This window comes from Camponotus floridanus, unplaced genomic scaffold (genome assembly GCF_003227725.1).
Source record: "Camponotus floridanus strain SB8 unplaced genomic scaffold, Cflo_v7.5 scaffold11, whole genome shotgun sequence".
Classification (NCBI taxonomy): Eukaryota; Metazoa; Arthropoda; class Insecta; order Hymenoptera; family Formicidae; genus Camponotus; species Camponotus floridanus.
This window is the reverse complement of record NW_020229226.1, coordinates 473,519-495,926: the sequence shown is the minus strand read 5'-3', so window position 1 is coordinate 495,926 and position 22,408 is coordinate 473,519. Positions and strand designations below refer to the sequence as shown.

The window sequence follows — 22,408 nt, the reverse complement described above, 5'->3', positions numbered from 1 at the left end:
TCTAATTCAAATCAATACTGAAAATTTGTAGATAAAAAACGTGACGAAGAAGGAACGTGGCTCCTTTGGGCGGAAGCGCGCTTATTATTTTTTTATAGCGAAGCTTGCGCTCAGCGAGTCACGATTAGTACCATAATGTCGTAAGAATCATGAAGATTAATCAAAAATCGTATCACATCGTCTTAACTAGAGAACCTCTAGGAGAGAGAATGGACAACTGATCAAGCTTTTTCATGATTGGCTGGCAGAAAATGTATCAATTTTAGCTATTGCGACGCCAATGCAAAATATGATGACACACAAATAGGTTATATTAACCTATTTGTGTATCATCATATTTTGCATTGGCGTCGCAATAGCTAAAATTGATACATTTTCTGCCAGCCAATCATGAAAAAGCTTGATCACATGTCACATGATCGGTTGTCCATTCTCTCTCCTAGAGGTTCTCTCTCTCTCTCTCTCTCTCTCTCTCTCTCTCTCTATATATATATATATATATATATATATATATATATATATATATATATATATAGAGACCTCTCAGTCTTCTCTCTGACAATACAATCCCAATGATCCCAGTGGGAGAAACGAAACGCAGCACTGGGAGTTTTCAATACTGCCAACTTTATGTTTTTTCCCAACAGCAACCAAACATATTTTCGAACGCACACCAAACATATTTTCGAATGCACTATTAATATTTCTAGCAATTTTCGCGCTCGTCAGTTGCCGGCAATGGATGTTGACATTTTCACTTGTCAAAGATGGTCAATGGCAGCAATGGCGGCTAATGGGGGCGTATGTATATGATACAGTAGTAGACACATCTTTGTCGATTTATCAGAGAAATCTCGTGTGTGTTACATCGTATGCGTTCTGCGTCCGGAATCTATCTATGCGAGGGCGTTACGTCCTCGTAGAGAGAGAAAAAGAAAAAGAAGCAATTTCGACGACTTGGAAGGACGCAACAGACATCGGATCCGCGCTGTTCATTCACGGATGTTTACGACTGGCATGTTAAATGGAAAAGAACGTGGAAGTGACGGAGGTGACGTCGTCCAGGGAGACTGACACCGGCCTTGCCGCGAATTCATCGATAGGATCGGGCGACATTGACACCGAGGTCAATGATAATACGCTGACGAACGAACCGTCACCGCGTCACGACGATGACGTAAGGAACGACAACGAAAATGGTAAGAATGCAGCGGAGGAAAAACGTGGAGAAGGCATCGCTGCGAACTCGTCGCGAGGAACTAACGCATCTCAGACTCCCATAGCCTTCACCATTGAATTCGATAACAACAAAGAAGTGGACACGGCCAAGTACCACAATCTGTTCGAGAGATATAACGCCAGGCACAGGCGGAATCTCTCCATGTCCAAGGTATTGAAATTTCTGTCATTCTGTCAAATTCTGATCAGCTGATTGTCAGTTGATTTGTCATTTCATAAGTAGATATATTTTTGTATGTTTCAGAACCTTACAAGAGAGAGAAAGAGAAAAAATTACAATAATTATATATATTATTTGAAAACTTACGTACTCATGAATTTTTTATCTTTTGCAGACTCTTGAATTTTTTACAAATCCTTTTTCTTCGATTGACTTTCTCTAGATCGTAAATCTAATCTCGTCATATCTTTAGATTTCTAAGGTCGGATATTCGAAAAATAATTATATTTATATATTTATTTTAAATATTCGAAGAACTATATAAAGTTTTAGCAAATTAGTACTATTTTGTAAAAGATATTGAAAGAATCCTCCACGAGAATGAGTTTAATTAATTTGTCTAATCTTGTTATTAAAAACCTTCGAGTCTTCTAATGATATACTTTTGATGAAAACTAATTTGTTAAGCATATTTGATAAATTTTTTTTTAATATTTGAAATAGATGTATATTTTATACACGCACTTTTTGGATATTCCGTGTTATAAAATTATTAACATATACAAATTATTTCAAATCGTTTCTCCTTCTCTCTCTTGATGTAATATCTTAATTGATTTAAGCATAACGTTAAATCTTTTATTAAAGAATTTAGATATTTATAGTTACTATAATGCTATAATATACTTTTAGGTAGAAATAAAATCAAAGAAGCCAAGCGCTATATTATCTCCAAACTTGGGACAAAAGCAGAAAGTTCCTAGCACTCATTCGGAAGGTTACTTTAGTAGCGAGGATGAAACGAAGCGAAAAACTGATCAATTATCAGAAAGACTTAAACAACTAGGTAAATTTATATATCATTTTTTATTCTTTTTTCTTTAAGATTAAATAATATGAGGATTATGTTTTTAATTTTAAAAAATGATTTTGTATCTTCTACTTATCATTTAAAATTTTAAAAATATAATCTTGTTATAAAAGAAATATATATTGTTGTATATAAATGAAAAATTGATAGTTATTATTTACAAGATTAAATTTATATACTGGAAATAGTCTAATGAAAAGACTTCAGTGCAAATCTTGTATTTGTATTGAATATCTGTGATAGATGAGTCATGATGAAATCATGGCCTTCAAGCTTCTTAATATTCTTTACAAGTACTTTCTATCCATTTTGAGTGATATAGCTAACTGACATATTAATGACTTTGATGTCATAACTGTTTTTATATTGGAAATTGTGTGATTTTCTGCCATAAATGTATATCAATAATTTTATCATTAATTTTACAATAACATTATTATTTTTAACTTACAAATATATATGCATTAGCAAGTTATCTCTGAATAGTAAATAAAGGCTAATTTAGGGAAAAAAACAATTGCATATATAGGATGGTCCTAAACGTTCCAGCCAGATTTTGAGATCTTATAGGAAATTTAATTCTGAACAAAAAATTTCCTATAAACATGGGTCGAAAAATGCTTCCTTAAGAAGTTATCCTTAAGAAGTTATAATAAAATAATTTTTTTTTAACTAATTTTTATTTTATTTTCATAAAAGAAAAAGATTTTTATTTTTTATTTTTATCGTTTTCTCTTCAAGAAATTTATTTAGTTTCGGTTTCTTTTTATTTCATTTTTTTTTCACCTTTTGCTCTTCCTTCATCAGAGGTTTTTGAGCGATAACTTCTTAAGGAAGAATTTTTTGACTCATGTTTATGGGAAATTTTTTGTTCAGAATTAAATTTCCTATAAGATCTCAAAATCTGGCTGGAACGTTCGGGGCCGCCCTGTATATGTACATTTATAAATGATAAAATTTCATTATTTCTTATATTTTATTTTCAAAATCTAAACTATTATACATGTGTTTTTTAGGTATGAAGAATCCTTCGAGAGGAGATTCTAGCACAAAGATGTTTGCTAATGAAAATGTAGATCATCAGAATAAATATTTAAAGACGAGATCTAACGATGGTGAAATACGACGTAATATATGGTCACAAAGCCTCTCCTTGGAATTCGAATCCAACGAAAACGAATATTGGACGTCTCAAAGATCCGCAACAATAAATGATTTAAGTCGCGTTCAAATTAGCAATTACGACGATGACGAAAACGAGAAGCAATACACGAAAAATATTGAGTACATTGCTCACAAGAGCGAAGAAGCAAATGATTTCGAAGATAATAAAGTATCTAATATGAATTATCTCACCGATGATTTTAACATAAGAAACACAAACGAACGAGAGAGTGCTTTGTCGAGCATCAATTACGCGATGAATCTCGATGCGAATGATTTAGCGGATACTAATCTGGATGTATTTAATGTCAGTAATGTCGATGCCGCTTCTGATGGTGCAGTGAGCGAGACTGGAACGTATACCATTCATAAAGATTATACCGATGAGGAAAAAGCGAGAATGGACATCGACAAAGTTTTTAGTGTCGGTGTTTTAACGGAAGATGAAAGCAACGAAGCGTATGTTCATAATTTTAAGGTAAATATAACGTAAATATATTTACATATACAGTGTGGTAAATCACACTACAAAGACTACCACAATATTGCTTTCTAAGATATTTTCATAAATATTGATTTTATAAATTTTTAAAATGAATATAAAATAATGAGAGAAATAATCAGTTGGTATAAAGAAAACATAATTGTTTAAAAAGAATATGTAGTATATATATGCTCGTTATAAATTTATATTTTTTTATTAATAACAATTATGTGTTTTCTTTACATTAGTTAATTTCTCTGATTTTGTGTATAAAAGAATTGAGATAATGTATAAGATAATCAGAAAATGAATATTTTTACGAGAGTGCATATAAAATTATATATCAAATTAAAATATAAAATATTTCGTAAACTATTCAATTTTTGGTCACTCTATTTTTATAACTTTTTATGCTGAATATTAAAAAGAATTGATTTAATAAATGAATAAATAAATTAGGTGATGCCATATAAAAAAAAATAAAGATGACTCAAAACTTGGCATCTCTATCTAAAAAATGTTGAGACAACCGAGACATAACTTTTTCAAAATTATTTAACTTTTGTCTGAAATATTTTTGTGCAAAATCAATATTTATGAAGATATCTTAGAAAGCAGTTTTAATAATTCATATATATACATATTCTATATATATGCATTTGATTTTCTTGCTCAAATATTTAAGATATAACAATTTTTTATTTTGCAGATGAGTATTTCTCGTGATAATAATACTTGGATATCGGAGTGGGCGACTCAAGTAGCAGAGCACAATTCGTTACCTCCCATAATAGGCGGCACGACAGGTCGTACACCACCTCTAAGTCCTACCAAAATACCATCCCCGATTCATACTAGATCTCAACGAGGATTGCGTAATCGTTATGTATGCATCATGTAATCTTAAGAGACAAAATATTTCTTAAAGAATAGGATTTTTGATACATATAAGGTGTTTCACAAAAAGACAAGATGTTTTTTTCAAAAGTTGACATACAAAAAATGTTGCAGACAAAATTGATGAGACCGAGAAGGAAAAAAGTTGAATTTTAACTAATCCTCAAGATTAGATTCCTATATCTTTAGCTCCTTAGTTTTCAAAATAGAATTATCCTAATTTATTTATATAAATTGATTCTTCATAATATTCTGTACAAAAAGTTATAAAGATAAAGAATGTGTGATCAAAAATTTTGAATAATTTAAATCTCAATTTGATATATTTTTACATTTACTATAAAAATCTCGTATAATATTCATTTTTTTATTTTCTTGCCTCCATATTTTTTTTATATAAAAACTTTTAAGGAGAATCAATTTGTGTAAAAAAATAGTTATTTTTAAGAAGATATGAATTTATAATGAGTAGACATATAGTTACATATGTAATTCTATTTAAAAAAAATTAGATTGACCTTTATGAAAACTTGGAAAATGATTTTAGATAAAATTTTATATTATCAACTTTTTTCTTAAAATTCTATTATATATATAATAATTTTATCTAATATATTTTTGTACAATGTCAAGTTTTGAAAATATCTTATGACACTGTAAGTGAGTGTTGTGTATATATATTTTTATTTAAAAAAAAAATTATTTATATATATATATATATATATATATATATATATATATATATATATATATATATAGGGTGTCCCAGTTATCTTCCATCATCTTTCAAAAATAGATTCCTGGGATCATTTGAAGACGATTTTTCCTCAGCGAAAATGTCAATGAAGGCCATCATTTTTTGCATGTTCCCGATTTTTGTCATCATATATCTTTGCAATTAAATCTTAAATTAAAACTCAACTAAAGTAAACTTTATTTAAAATTAATCAAAGAATGTGGTTTTGTTGATATTTTATTTCTACAAAGCTTATAGTTTACGAAAAACTTCTTATTTCCAATCACTTATAATTCGAAAATTATTGCCTCGACATTTTCGTTGAGGAAAAATCGTCTTCGGATGATCCCAGGAATCTGTCTTTGAAAGATGACGGAAGATAACTGGGACACTCTGTATATATATGTATATATATATATATATATATATATATATATATATATAAAATTTTATAAAATTTGAAGGAGGCAATTTTCTCTAACTTTACAAAGCAAGATACATAGTTTAATTACCGTTTGTCTTTCTAAATTATCATTTCTAAAAAATTTGTATTATTTTGCATGCAGGAACATTCCGATAGTAACGTGAGTACAGATACGTATGTGCGAATAAAAGAAAGAATCAATTTAGTTTCAAATCAACATCAGATTATAGATTCCGGCGGTGAATCCGATGACGATACCAGCAATAGTTACAACACGCCGCCCAACAGCTCACAGCGTACACCTGTACATAGTACCGTAGGTAGACGCGGTAGCTTGTCTGACTCATTGTTTCGACGAGCGAATAGCAACGAAAATAGACGCAGCGTCCGAAAATACTTAAGTTCAACCAAATCGAAGACTGCTGATACTAATGTAGAATTATCGAATAGCCCGTCCCAAGTCATGACAACTCTCCGTTTGGAGAGAAGAAGCAACTCTCTTGATAGGTGATTGATTCATTTTACATTATATTTTTTTTTGCTATAGGTGATTGATTCATTTTATATTATATTTTTTTTTGCCACAGATAAATACAGATTCTAATGATTACATATAGTGTAAATATAATTAGCAAGTTTTTTCTATACTTTAAAAAATTCTTCTCTAATACAGGAAAGAGTATGCTTCAGATACAACGGAATCTAATACGTCCAGAAAGAATAGTATGAAATATAAAGAAAGTGATTTCAAGCACACAAATAGTCCTGTCTTAAGCCGTCTCAGACCACCTATACCAAAACTGACCAATAGTCCAATTCTGAGTCGTAAGGTTGCCGCAACGAAAGTCCTTAATTCTCCCATTTTAGAAAGATCTAAGCTTCTGACAAAGTCATCAGAAACGAAAAATATAGGATATTTTACATGTGTTGAAAACAGGTACATACTTTTTTTTTAGACACATTATTTCTTAAATATCTCATACAAAATTTGAAAAAAATAAATATGTTTTACACATGTTAGTTTGTTTTACAGTCCATATATGCTGAGAAAATCTAACAGCACTACAAATTATCATGAAAGAACCAGTTATTTTGATAAAGACATATCTATTAAAGCGCCTAATATGTTACAAAATAGTCCAGAATTTCAACGGCATCTTAATATACAGAGATCATCAAGTAACGCGAGTATCAGAAACATAAGGTCACAGAATTTTGTGTCACGTCGCAGCAGTTTCAATAGTAATGACATTGACAGAATATCATCGAGAGGAAAATTTGCTGTTGCTTCTGATAGTAGCAGCGAAACAGGTGAACAACAAAGAAAATCTCCTTTGACACCAATTTCATCTGGGATCAAATTAAATAGGGCTTTCAGCATAAGAAGAGCAAGGTGTGTGTCATATAAATTAGATTTATCAAATATTGGAAAATACAATGTTTCAGAATTCGTTTGCTTTATCTTGTATGGACAAGAAAAGAAAACTATTTATTTTCCAATATTTGATAAATTAAATTTATCAAATATTGAAAAATACAATGTTTCAGAATTCGTTTGCTTTATCTTGTATGGACAAGAAAAAAAAACTATTTAAACTATTTAAACTAAATTACAATTAAATTAAATGCATGTATTCCTTGCAGATTAAATTGTGAATCCGACACAACACCGAATACAACCCCCGAAGAAAGACGTAGAAGAGCGCAGTCGGAAGTAAAGACTGCAACGCCTGCAAATAAGCAGAATTATCATCGTAGTCGCACAAACAGTGTTGGAGCGCATAATAAAGAATCATCGAAAAAATCAGAACCAACGAAGTTCAAAACACCGTCTATATCTAGGACTGATACCGGGAGATTTAGTATGAGAGCCCCGAAGCCTAATGTAAGCGTCGCGTTTACGTATAATTATATTATACTTATTATAAGATATCTTAAATATAATTTCTCTTGTTTTAGCATTCTTCCAATAGTCAAAAAACGAATCAAAAGTCAAGCAAAGATCACAAAAAATCTGGTAGAAGTAATTCCACTCTCACATCTAAGGAAGTGGAGTTTCAGAATTGGAAAAGACGGAAAAGTTACGATCCGATGAAAGCAGCAGCTGAAGGGAGAAAGAAATTAATGGACAACACGAAGAAACATCACAGTACCGAAGACAGTACCGGGAAGTGAGTATACAAAGGTGTTCCGAATTTAAATGTCAAAACTTGGAGATCGATAAAATAAGAAAAGAAAATCCTTTTCATAGAATTGCTCATTTTTGTATACGTATCTGTGTAATAAATATACAAAATGTTCACCGAACAATCGCAATTTATGTATGTACAATATATATTCCAGCCATGACAATTCTGTGCTGAGATCTGCAAGTTTTCACGGTACAGGAGGTGCTCTCTCATTAGCAAACGACTGGTCAGATAATGAATTAGATTACCACTACAAGGATAATCAAGTACCACCACCTAGCAGTCCACAGCTTGAAGTAAATATGCATTTAATCAGACTTAAATCATGTATTTAAATCATGAAGCATTTTACTCACGCTTAAGAATCCATCAAAATTTTTCGCTTTAACTATTAATCATCACTTTATAACTTTCTTAGTGAGATTTTTATAATTACATAAAATGCGTATATTTTAAGTCCAATTGTAAAGTCTGAATTCTTTCGATAGGAGAGTGATAGTGACTTGGAAACTTCATCTTATCTCCAAACCACTCAGAATGTTGTATCCGCTATGTCGGCTCGCATGACGGGATATCGTCCTCCGTTGGACTCCGATAACGAGAGCGACGAAGATACAAGTCATAGTCTACGTCAGAATATATTGAAAGGAATGCGCCATCCGAGCGACACCGAGAGCAGCGACGAACGACATGCTATGGCACAATCTCCTATTTCCAGTACTAAATATAATAAAGAATTTAGGTATGTGCACACATATACAGGGTCCCAAAAGTCCCAGACCGGTCGAATATTTTATAAACTATGCACTTTAGAAAGAAATGTTTCAGACAAAAGTTGTATGGCTTGAAGGGGGCCATCAGGTAGTGGCAATGATTTGACATGGGAGAGTCATTTGAAAGTAACGTGAAGACCGTCAATTTCTTAAATGGAACCTACATTTTCTCATTACATATTCTTGTAGCTTATCTCGAGAGCTTTCCAAAACACTATAATAAAATATTTCTTCATTGAGTATTTTTCGAGTTATGAGGCTTGAAATTTCTTAATTTTGCATAAACCATAAGATATCTAGTAAAATATTCATTTTTCGATTATCTTACCTTAAGACTTTTATGTACAAAATAATGAGAGGAATCAATCTAAAAAAAACATAGTTGTTTTTAAGAAAAATATATATAATTTGCAATTAACAATTATATATATTTTTTTTAAAACAACTATGTGTTTTCTTTACACCAATTTATTCCTCTCATTATTTTGTACATAAAAGTATTAAGATAAGATAATCGAAAAATGAATATTTTACTAGATATTTTATGGTTTATGCAAAATTAAGAAATGATTTCAAGCCTCATAACTTGAAAAGTACTCAATGAAGAAATACTTTATTATAGTGTTTTGGAAAACTCTCGAGATAAGTTATACGAATATGTAATAAAAAATAGGGGGTTCTATTTAAGAAATTGAAGGTGATCTTCACGTGACTTTCAAATGACTCTCCCATGTCAAATCATTGCCACTATCTGATGACCCCCTCCAAGCCATACAACTTTTGTCTGAAACATTTCTTTCTAAAGTACATAGTATATGAAATATTCGACCGGTCCGGAACTTTTGGGACATCCTGTATATCTTCCGTGCATTGTATTTTAATAATATTTCTCTATGTATGCCTCTCACTTCTTTTAGTTTGCGTAATAGAATAAAATTGGATCTCCAAAGAACAAAACCTGCGTCTTCCAATGTGAACAGAGCCAAAAATTTATCACACGATACTAGCAAATCTGAGTCTTTTTCTAACGTTACTAGAATGGAATCTGGACGATCTGGCGCGCGAATTAGTAGAGCTTTGAGTATGGTAAGTTTAATATGTATAATAAAGCGATGAAGTGTCATCAAGTCATGCGATGAAATATTTAAGTAAAGTATATCTTGTGACTTTTGTAGATTAAACTTAATCTACAAAATTCATTAAATATACTTAAATATTTTTTTAGCTTTTTACTATTTTTTTATTCAAATTATAATTAATAGTAATATTACAAGTTAAAAATCAAAAAGAAGAAAGCTGTTGCATTTGTGATTTTAAAATCTATAATTGAATTTTCACTAGAAATATAAGTTTTGAAATCATATATAAAATCGTTTACTTTTTTACTCTATTTTTCACATTGTTTCAATGTTTTTACATATATAATTATATATATATATATATATATATATATATATTTATATAAATTATATATATATATATATATATATATATATATATATATATAAATTGTTAACTATATGTCTAGTCCTTCTTTTTGACACTTTTAATTCGTCAAATCGCGACAACTCTAATTCAAATAAAAAAAATGATATAGGACTTTTTGATCTGCAGAGTTTACTTCTTCGCATTACTATTGCTCCTGTATATACAGAGTGGCCCCGAACGTTCCAGCCAGACTTTGAGATCTTATAGGAAATTTAATTCTGAAAAAAAATTTCCTATAAACATGGGAGAAAATGCTTCCTTAAGAAGTTATCGCTCAGAAAATCCTTAAGAAGTTATCGTTCAGAAAATGAAACTAAATAAATTTCTTGAAAAAAACGATAAAAATAAAAAATAAAAATCTTTTTCTTTTATGAAAATAAAGTAAAGTTATACTTAAATAAGTTAGTTTAAAAAGATTTTTATTTTTTATTTTTATCGTTTTTTTTTTTTCAAGAAATTTGTTTAATTTCATTTTCTTTTTATTTCATTTTCTTTTCACCTTTTGCTCTTCCTCCATCGGAGGTTTTTTTTGAGCGATAACTTCTTAAGGAAGCATTTTTCGACCCATGTTTATAGGAAGTTTTTGTTCAGAATTAAATTTCCTATAAGATCTCAAAGTCTGGCTGGACGGGGGTCTGGTTCGGGGCCACCCTGTATATCTATTTTTTAAATAACACATTTTTAATATAAATATAATAATACACAATATATATGTAATGAATACATATGTGCAGGTGCCTAAAAATAAATCAAAGGAACCAAGAAAGCCCCCAATGCCAAATGTACGAGAAGTCGAAATGCAAAATTGGAAACGTCGCAAAAGCTATGATCCCATGAAAGCGGCAATGGAAGGACGAAAAAAAGCGGGCTTGGCAAAGAAAGCTATCAATACAAATCTATCACCAAGGTAAGTTTGTAATCAAGTCAGCTTTGCATAAAAGAAGAAATAATAAAGAAATTTTCTCAAACAAGTTCAAAAGTCATTATAAAAATGTCTTCTGGACTCTTTCACATTATCCGGATTTCATCATTCAACTAATTGAAAAGATGATTTTATTGTTATTAGGACCAATAGCGATTGATAATTTAAAAATAGTGTGGCAAAATAAGCAAGTGGTGTGTAGCATAAAATTGTTTCAACATTTCATGCTATATATTCTCTCAAGAGGTACATCTCTAAGATTTATAGATAATTCTTTTGCTTTTTAAAAAATGAGACCTTTTACTGACACATGCTTGTTCTTTGTATTGCACTAACTCAGAGTGTCCAGCCAATTTGAGATTTCCAAAATGATGGAAAAGAGATATTATGTGTGCCTTGATTCTGCATTAATTTATCCATTTTGCAGTTTTCTTTTCTTTTATTATCCTTTTGGTCTTATCAATTATAACGCTATAATTACATAATACATAATCGAAAAATTGTATTGAAGAAATGTTATAATTGACACTAATATAATATATAATTATTTAATTAATTTTTGTTTAATATTTAATTATTAATAAATTTTGTTTAATATTGAAATGAACAATATAAATATGCATTATTAAAATTGCTTTTCTTTTAATAAGATAGTATGTAAATAAAATGCAAGATATTTGCATTTTTTATTTTCCATAATTTAATGGATATATTATTACATGTATTTATATTTGATTTTAGCCATGTAGCGAGATCGCAAAGTTTTCACGGATCAGTAGGATTAGCAGTCAGCGACTGGAGTGATGAAGAACCGGTCATATCCGCAGATGAAGCCTCTCTATATTAGGATTGTCTCAGAATTGTGGGTAAACGAACAACTAGTGTAATGGTAATATAAAAGCCAATTACAAAAATTCTTGTATATAAATCGTAAGAATGGATAAATTTTACAGGATGTTATGTATAAGAAAATGAGCGCTCCTATATACCTATATTTAAAACGATTTTAGCGAGATACAAATGTAATTCTACTTGAAAAATTCTCTTATATAATATAAATTTGTAAAATGAATCTCGCATGTTTATAAAAATTTCTGAGTTAAAAAAATGGTGCTTCCCTGTCAAAGGTGATACTTAAAAATTATATGCTGAGGATTTTGCTATATTAATGTTAAAACATCCAATTGCTTTATTTATTTTTTTATTGTTCAATTGTATTTGTAAGGAAAAAGACGTTCTCTTTTTCTTTTCTCAATTCAATTTATATTTCTCATTATATATAAAGAGCAAAATATTGCCTAGACGTAGTTAAACAGTGTTTTATATGGATAATGATATTAGAGAAAGAGAAAAAAGAAATATATAAAGGAAAATCTCACATGCAAGATGTCCTAATTATCAAGTGAAAAGATGTGCAACGATATATACGATATGTACGATATCTATTTATGTAGAGAGTATTAAAAATATATCGAGAAATATGTGTGTGTCATTGGTTTAATTACGATTGGACCAATCGCGTAGCGTTTATGTACAAATATTTGTATCTACATCGCATCTTGTTCCATCGATGCAGCCAATTTATCTAATTATAAGATATACATGTCCTCGCATTATTCGAATAATCTAAGGAGAATTTTTTTTCATCAAAAGCAAAAACCTGAGAAAAGTCTTCATAAATCTGTAAATCTTTTTTTGTCGTATTGATCAACGTTATATGTACATCATTGTTTGTAATTGTCAATACACACTCACATCGATGCTCGCGATTCCTTTCTGTTAGAATAATATTGATATAGAAAAAATAACGTGCTACACAGTGTGTCTGTTTCAAAGCGCATAAATAAATTAAAATTTTCTCTTTACGATAATTTAATGTGATCATAAAGAGCTTTACAATAATCTTAATCATTAAGATGTATATATCAATGTCACTCAGTTTAATTGTATATTTTTTTTTTCAATTTTATGTGAAAACTAAAGAATTTTTCTATGATTTGATTCTCTAAATTAAATTATCTCTGTAACATATTCGAGCAGGTAATATTAGATGACACATTGATATAACATAAGACATATTTTATACATGAATACTTGTTTAGAAAATTGTATCACTTGTTCATCATCATACACACACATATATATATATATATATATATATATATATATATATATATATATATATGCTTGTTATTCTCATATAAATTTAATGAAAATTTTATCTGAATTTTCTAGAGAATTTTGTAAAATTTATTCAAATTATTGCGTATACTATGAGCATTATGATAAAAGTTATATTAATGCTTTCTTTATTGCATAATTCTTAATGTAAGTTCCATTATCCTCAAGTAATTTTTCAAACAGTTTCTTCTTTAATAATTATATAGTATTTGTTCTTCTTTAATAATATTAAATTATATTTTCATTACAAAATTGGAAGTTTAGATTGAGATATTAATTTATATTTTTTTGTTGATGTAATTTATAGTATATTTATTAATTTACAAGATATTTTTCAACATGTAATTATGTAATAAAGATTACAAAAGAATGTGATATGACAAGATTAAAAAGTTACTGAGTTGAACATGATAGTAATATAAATTTGTTTGTTAGAAATTATTAAATAAATGATAGCTTCCATATTTATATAAGTTTTAATTTCTATATGTATTTGATTCTAGAGATTCTATGTTATACAAAATTTGTTAATATTATTACAAATAACATAAAAATGTGATGTGTTTATATATTAAAATTAAAATTCGTTTTTAAATATATTCGATCATTTATGGCAAAATAATTAGATATCTTTCTTTAAAATGTATTATATTCTGCGAGAGAAAACATTTAATTATTTAATAGAAAGAATTTATTTATTTCATCCTCGTGTAAATGTCGCATTTTAAAAGTTGGTCCTTTCGTTAACAAACTTGTGCATGTAATTAAAATGATACGATTTTGCGATTGTACAGTCTTATAATGCTCTGCATATTCATTTTGGTTTTTTTTTCTTTTCTTTTCTTAAAGAAAAATGGGCTTCCAATGTGCACACATAAACACAGATCATTATATCTTCAAGATAGATACATCAAAGTACATAAAGTGTTGCATGGGCATATTATATTATTTTAATTTTATAACAGGAAATATGAGGATTAAAAGAATTATATTCTAATTTCTTTATGCGACTTGTTGTGATGTTAGTTATCCATTGTATATAAATATACAATAAACACAGAGAAGTCTGAATTATTCATATTATGAAAATTGATAAAAAAATTTTTTAAATCCTCTTTTCTAGATTTATTTATCAAACAACAATATGTATTTTATTTTGTCAAAAATTTTTTAAAATAATTATTACTATATTTTAATATTTTTTATTATTAGCGACATTTTATATTATTTTCTTATTAATATGATCTGTGTATTGTGTTTTTCTGTACACATTGTATATTTTGTACACATGTAATGAGATATACATATGTATTTGGCATCTTGTTTTGTCATACGCTAGGAAGAACGCAGGCGCAGCAGCGTATATACAATTGTAATAAGAATGCAATATATTTTTGTATATTCAGAATCTACAGCTATATAAGCATGTTAAGTTCCATTCTACAATTAATTAAATTTTATTGAAATATGTACAATTGCGAAATATTATATAAAATAATGAAATATAACACTGCATCTTAAATAAAAGTGTTATTCAATTACAATAACATGTATATCATAATAATATGTAAGTAAATATAATAATAAAAATAATAATAAAAAATAATAATATGTAAGTAAATAACAATGCATGGACATGTACATTTATTTATGCATATATTAATATTATATTTGTTTATATTTAATTTGATTTTATTCGACTTTATATTATATACATTTATAAAATATATGAATGTTTGCATATAATATATCAAGTTGAATAAGAAATTATAATTATAATATTCAGAATAATTTCTTATAACATCAAAATCTTAAGGACTATCTTAATACTATCAATATGTACGAAAATAATCGACAATGAACATTTGAATTATCAAAATTGTACAAAATGTAAGGTCTAACATCAGTAGGTAAATTAGAATTTCTAAATTTCCCCTAACCGATAATTTCTTTGTAATATTAAATAGAAGATTATTAATATTACAACGATGTAAACAAATAAATTCCAATCACAGATATAAATAATTATTTATTAATATGTTCTTTTCTTATATTTATTGTTAATATTATTATTATATTTTAAAATATTCAATATATATAATAATTACTCTGCGAAATTATTTGCAAAATGATAAAGAACTTTTCTATTTAGTTTACTGTGTTCTACAGCATTTAATTTTCTAATATTTATAAAATATCGTATATCAAAGAGAAGCCTGAGAGAGACTATACCATCGTTTTTCGTGTGACAGTTTTATCAAGTATAGTGCGCTATATAAATCCATAATTGTATTTTAGAACGGAACTACATGACTAGATCTACTTTGTCAACTCATAATAATCACATATTGATTGCAATAATTAATTATTCCCAGTAAGCAAGAAACATTTGATCAACATTCTAAAATGTTGATTTTATATAAATTTTTTAAACATTATGATATAATATTTTATAAATAGTTTTAAAATATTCTAATAAACATATTAATAACATTTAAAAAATATTTTAATTTATGTTTTATAAATATTTTAAAAATGTTATTTAATAACATCCCTCTTAAAATATTAATAAAATATTTTAGAAACATTAGTCAAAATGTTTTTTATATGTTATTAATATGTTTATTATAAATAAAAATATAACATCCAGTTACAAGTTCGTTCGCGTTATTAAACGTCGTATTATTTATTTCATACATATCTTTAGACTATTTTTTTTTCATAATATATCTTAATTTCTTTCTCGTGACGGGCATGACGACACCTAATACGTTACTGAGAAGCAACATTCAGTGGGATATGCGTATACACTCTATTGCGTATGCGTGAGAGCCTCCGCACAAGGTGTTTCGTATCGCATTACGTTACGTTAAATATCAATGGTTTAATTTAATTCCGTACGTATTATATTCGCCCCGCGTTCGAATGGAGAATCGCGTCCAGATGTTCTCGGCGTGCGCGTAATCACTCTCTGATATAGTTTCACCGGTCAAGGAGCTGTAAAACGATTCGCGCGATGGTAAACGCGTATCTTGCAACTTGTCCACAGAGTCGATGTATTCGTACGGAAAGACGCCCTTCCGTGTTAATAAATTGAAATTTTCGGTTGATAAATTTTGAAATTCTGATTTTAAAATTTTGAACTTATCTTTATCTAAAAATGATGCCAATTTGTCGAGACTCGATGCAAGAAATTTGTATGAATCGATAAAACATAATTTTACTTGATTTTTCCATTTTTGTTTTCCTTAAGGTTAATATTTTTGGTAAACGATATATATTTTTCTTTCGTTATTGGAAGTAACTCGACTTTCCCTTAAAACGCCGTAGCTATATCCTCGATAATAAAATGTGCATTGTAACCGGATAAATTGTGAAAGACTATGGGAATACAAAAAGATTCTTTATAATTTAAATTACAATTTGAATGCGCGGGACCTCTGTACCGCCTGGTTAGATCGGGTGGCACCCGATTGACCACGTCGCCAATTGGCCAATTCAAAATAGGACTCTGTGATTGGTTAATTGTTGCTGGTTACCCTAGGCACAGGTCAATATAATTGGCTGTGGTCAATCGCAACGTGGTCAAACGGGATGCTCCCGTTAGATCGCGTACGCGTGTATCGTCTTGCACGAACGGTTTTTCGCATATATGACATTGAGTAGCGTGATAAAATTTTTTCCTTTGAACGTCAAATCTACCATGGGGACATTAGTCGATAAAATATTCTTTACACGTAACGCTAAATTTTTAAGATCTTCGACGAACCAAGAAACGCAATCGGCGCTACTGCGAGAATGGTACGCGGATAATGATTCGTCGTACGAGCAATATATATAATAGGCTATACTAAATACCCGATGGTGTTGATACAAATTTTGCTGTTCTTCCTTCATCTTGGCCAAAACGCATTCCAAGTCGGCGTACACGACGAATGGAATCCGCTCCTTCCGATTGAAATTGTTGAATTTGAGCCACTTGTCCTTATCGCTCGACAATCGGATAGCGCAGTCATTCATCTCACGTCAGTCGACCGTATGCGACTGCAACTTGTCATCTGAACTAAAATAATGCAGGCATCTGTAAAAGAAAATTTTTTTTTTAAATTAAGGTTTGAACAATTTGTTATATAAATTATAATTATTTGAATTATATAAATTAAACTTACCGGTCAGATATATTTCTTGTGATCTTTTTTGCTCAACTGTGAACCGATAAGTCGCGATAGATTCTTGATCCATGAAATGTCCGATGCTGTTGTTACTGTCTTCCATGTATAGCAAGTTGATGTGCTTATCTTCTGCTCAGAAAGACATACCGGAGCAATGTTGTTCTCTTTCTCGATGCTGTACATGTTGATCGAGATACTGTTTGCGAGTTCAAACTTTTTAATTTGATTTACAGTCACTGGAAACTCAATGTCCCGGAGATTCAGCACTGTCGCGTAATGCGGGTACGATTCTCGTTCCGCGTTCCTTTCTGCGGGATATAGAGCGGCGACCACTGCCCACGCGAAACATGCATTGTCTTTCGATTGCACGTCAATCACCGCTCTCTTCGTCGCAATCTCTCGCGGCAATTTAATATAACATCCCGCGCGCATCAGATTATATTTATTAATATTCACAGTCAAATTCTGTATTCGCGACAATACCCGCGTAAATCGGATGTGCGAAAGAGTTCACAGTTTCTCGTATTTATACTTTTATTTGTACGCTTATCACCTTATGACACAAATTCATCGTTAAACACTGTATTTACACTGTTGTGTCTTTTTATAACGTCTTGGATTTGCTCGAGCACGATGTCTTCGGCATCCTCGAGAAATTGACGAGGTTCGATATGATTTGCGTTAATCACAGCACCGGTCAGAATACGGTTATCGAATGCGGTATTGATCTCTCGCCAAACGAGTCTTTCGACGTTATTGTCATCGCTGTAATCACCATCACTGGGAATAAATCGTCTCTGCAATCGACTTTTTGCACCTTCGAGTCGCGCGATTTTAGCTATCAGAGATTGTCTACTTCCGATCGAGAGTCGCGAACGCCTGACACGACTGCGTTCTTCGAGCTTTTTGATCAATTCCTTGCAACGCTGCAACCATGCAAAATACTCGCCCAAGGTGGCAATTTGGCGAGATCGCTCCATCAGATCGCGTTCAGTCTGCTCGATGTTTTCCATTTCTCCCTGTCTTTTTTACTTTTTTTATGTCACAGTTTTCTACGGACCACTTGCATGTGACTTTTGCACATGATAAACAATACCGTTCGCTATCTTGAACGTGAAATAGCGCAAAAATCTTTCTAACAGAATACCATTATACTCTCCTACAATCGGCGTGTCGATGCGTTCAAATCGCAATGACTTGATGCGCTTCAATCCTCCCTGTATTTCGTCTAAACCTTTTTATCTTTGTAAATAAATAAATAAGTATGGTGTATCATAATAATCATTTTTTATTTACATCCCAGAAAAAATTTGTTCTCTCTCACACACGCGGCAAAGGCACAAAGCAGCCGAACATCAGCACTGATACGGTTGCAATTTTTCCAAGAAAAAATATGGAAAATAATTTTGGGTCGACCCTAATATCCAATCCTCTTCAAATACCGCTGTTTACCAGCCGGACATCGGTTTATGTAATATTGCACTTTTATTTTATACTTGTGATAAAAAATATCCAACACGTCCCCAAGCGTCCCCCGCGCCTCCGTACTATGATTTGATATGTTTCAATCTTCCTCCTCCTTATATATTTCGTTCAATCTTTTCTCATCTTTTGAATGTGGGAAGCGAAGGTACAACGCAGAAAGAGCATGAACATCGGTAGAAAAAACAAAGAAAAATAAAAGAAAAAAGAAAAGAAAAGAAAAAAAAGATTGGGCCCTAAGATCTAATCCTCTTCCAAGGAATATCGCTATATATTGTTTATGTTAAAAATATATATATAACGAAGAGGAGTCTGTTGCACTAGAGTATCATTTCTTTGCTCTTCTGTGTTTCGGTAGTCTTGTGCAATGGCTGAAGAAAACGTAATTATCATCGATGATAATACGGTATGGATGATACAGATGATTACGATATGGATCCAGTTGTGGCTGAGAGGATGGAGATAGAGAGAGAGGAAAGAGAGGAGAGAGAGAGATGGATATTGATGATCTCCATGAATCATCAGAGGAGGATGGGTCTGATATAGAAATAGAACCCTTGGCAGACAGTGACTACGATAGTGATGAATTATTACAAAAGAAACAGCGAAATTTAGACTAGTGACAATAGTGACAATAGTGATGAATTACAAAAGAAACAGCGAAATTTAGACTTGAAATATTAACACTAAACGAAGCAATAAAAATATGTTGTATATCATACTATTATGTGGAAAATGGATCAAAATATTGTGCCGAATGCTTTCTTAGACTATCGTTTCTACTTCTAGAAGTTAGTTCTGTTCGGGAACATCGATGTATATATTATGAACATTTGACCAATATGTCTTACAAAGAATGCAGGAAATCTTTGCATCAAATACTGCTGTGCGACATGTGCCCTATTTGCACACATTAAAATAGATGAGTCATAGATAACATTGTAAGTATCTTAATTTATTATATATCAAAAATATCTTAAAATAAATTATTAAATAATTTAAACTAATGCAATGTATATGTTTTCTTCTGTTTCAAGAGCGGTCCCCTCTATCCCTGCGACCTCTATATTGGATATTTTTATATACTTTTATATTGTATATTTTTTTATTAAATTTTAATTATTAATATTTATGTTGACATATTAAAAAAATTTTTTCGCGAACAATTAATGTTGGAAAAAATTTACGCATTGCCATCCGCGTTTTATAAGCTCTTAGTGCTCGTTTCTTAATTATCATTTTTAATTATTAAACTCACACATTTAAATAAATTATACTATATATTTTTAATTGTAACAAAAAAAATATAATTATTTACACGCCTTTCCCTTGCGCTCCAATCTTTTGTGCGCTCTCGCATTAATTATAAGTCTCGCTATTATTCTCTCTCATATGCGTTCTTTTCGCACTCTTATTCGTTCTCTCTCACACGCGCGGCAAGGGCACAAAGCAGTCGAACATCGACGCTGTTAAAATTTTTTCTTAAAAAATAAAATAAAATAAAATAATAAAAAAAGAGGAAAATGATTTTGGTTAGGTCCAAAATCCTCTTCAAAAGAATACCACTCTTTTTTGTTTATGCTTGTCATAAAACATCCAACACGTGCGTCCCCTATCCCGCAACCCCCGCGCCATCGAAATCCCGCGTGACGTCATACCCCCGCTCCACTGAGATCTCCTCGCACCTCACCTCCCCTGAGAGGACCAGAGTTAGAACCGGCCCTATTATCCTACTGACAGATTGATGTAAAGTCGATAGGTCGAAAACAAAATTAAAAAGAAAATTAATTCATAATTAATTTTATATTCATCGATTTTAGTTAATTTTTAATTGATTCATCTTTCGATCAATTCGATATAGAATGATTCGAATTCAATTCAATATTGAATATTTCTTTCTCAATGCAGCTGTATTATTAGAGGCGAGAAAATATAAACTTTTTTCTTGTATTATACACATTAAAATAAATTAATTTATCTACATTTCACTATTTATGTGTTCAATATTCGTAAAATATTCATCAAAATTGTCGGTCTTGTAATCTTTTATTAGTAAATGTAACTGAAAAGGACTGAAAAAATATTTGTAAATATTTAATTGAAATATAATCAACAGTTAACTTACACGGTAATTTAAAATTTTACAACTATTGAATTTTTTATAATCTAGTCTTATCAAATGCTATGGAACATGAATAGTGAAATTTAGAAATATTAATTTATTCTGACATATAATGCAAAAAAAAAGTTTATATTTCTCATTTTTATTAAAATAAAAGTAAAAATTTAATTAAATGTTGAAAGATATAACTATTTATTTTTCTTTGACATTTATAATATAAATAAAAATTGTTTTAATTAACTTAAGATTACACGTCACAGACGCAATTTTTAAAAATCACAGTTAATCTTCATCAATCATCTTAATCTTGTACGACATTTGTTTTAATTCAATCATATTTCAATTATAAACAAATAAAATTAGCGCAAAATATAAATTTTTTAACATTTTGTAAAAGATTTTTTGTAGGGGCACTTAAACTCCGTTATTTATGAAACACCAGTAATATAAATGATTTGCGTCGAAGAATTGTACAAGAATGCAGTAATGTAAATGATTTGCTTCGAAGAATTGTACAAGAATGCAGTAATATAAATGATTTGCGTCGAAGAATTGTACAAGAATGCAGAGATATTCCTGTAGAAACTTTTGTAAGTATTCCTTCAGAATTTGAAAAGCATTTATATTATAATATTACTTATAAAACAATAGAGGACATTTTGAACATTTATTATAATAAATAACTAATAAATAAATTCTAGTAAATAAATTCTCCAAAATTTATCTTTATATGTAAAACATTTTTGGCACCTAAAGCTTCCAATTGCGATTTCTCGAAAAATATTCACTTAAAAAAAAGAAAGAATTGTATAAAAAATCAAAAAAGATCTTCAAAATGATTTTTATACTTGACTCCTATTGCCATTTAAGATTTTTGAAGGGGTAACTACTTTAACGAAGAGGATGAAAAAATTTCGTTATATACAATGTATTTAAATGTCTCCTTCAAAAACAAAATTGACATTTGTATTTGGCATTTTTCGCAAAAAATAGTCAATCATGAAATAAATGGGTGGTAGGTTTTAAAATGGACACCCTACACGCACACCCATACACACACACACACACACACACACACACACACACGCACGCACGCACGCACGC

General features: G+C 30.0%; 1 protein-coding gene across 5 annotated transcripts; it reads left to right on the top strand.

Annotated features, from left to right (window-relative positions):
• The first annotated feature begins 749 nt into the window (after nucleotides 1-749).
• On the top strand, nucleotides 750-13,097 carry LOC105257508. 5 transcript variants are annotated; one of them, XR_889675.3, is made up of 15 exons: nucleotides 750-1,390; nucleotides 2,093-2,246; nucleotides 3,287-3,912; nucleotides 4,628-4,804; nucleotides 6,118-6,482; nucleotides 6,649-6,912; nucleotides 6,997-7,368; nucleotides 7,620-7,860; nucleotides 7,935-8,146; nucleotides 8,319-8,460; nucleotides 8,653-8,906; nucleotides 9,855-10,023; nucleotides 11,160-11,332; nucleotides 11,492-11,593; nucleotides 12,089-12,236. XR_889675.3 is itself a non-coding variant. In XM_011268168.3 (15 exons), exons 1-15 carry the CDS (start codon nucleotides 1,025-1,027, stop codon nucleotides 12,192-12,194), a joined length of 3,558 nt encoding a protein of 1,185 aa, XP_011266470.1. In that variant the 5' UTR covers nucleotides 750-1,024; the 3' UTR covers nucleotides 12,195-13,097. The 5 variants fall into 5 exon arrangements, 4 of the variants coding, with proteins under 4 accessions (XP_011266470.1, XP_011266471.1, XP_011266469.1 ...); XM_011268168.3 differs by lacking the exon at nucleotides 11,492-11,593 and having other exon boundaries at nucleotides 6,118-6,135; nucleotides 6,199-6,482; nucleotides 12,089-13,097; XM_011268169.3 differs by lacking the exon at nucleotides 11,492-11,593 and having other exon boundaries at nucleotides 751-1,390; nucleotides 6,199-6,482; nucleotides 12,089-13,097.
• The last annotated feature ends 9,311 nt before the right edge of the window (nucleotides 13,098-22,408 follow it).

Excerpts from the sequence above, each read along its gene's own strand:
- LOC105257508 (XM_011268166.3), top strand. The coding sequence starts at position 1,025 with ATGGAAAAGAACGTGGAAGTGACGGAGGTGACGTCGTCCAGGGAGACT. Across the intron at positions 3,913-4,627 it reads CGTATGTTCATAATTTTAAG|ATGAGTATTTCTCGTGATAA; the intron begins GTAAATATAACG and ends TTTATTTTGCAG. Across the intron at positions 6,913-6,996 it reads TTTACATGTGTTGAAAACAG|TTTGTTTTACAGTCCATATA; the intron begins GTACATACTTTT and ends TACACATGTTAG.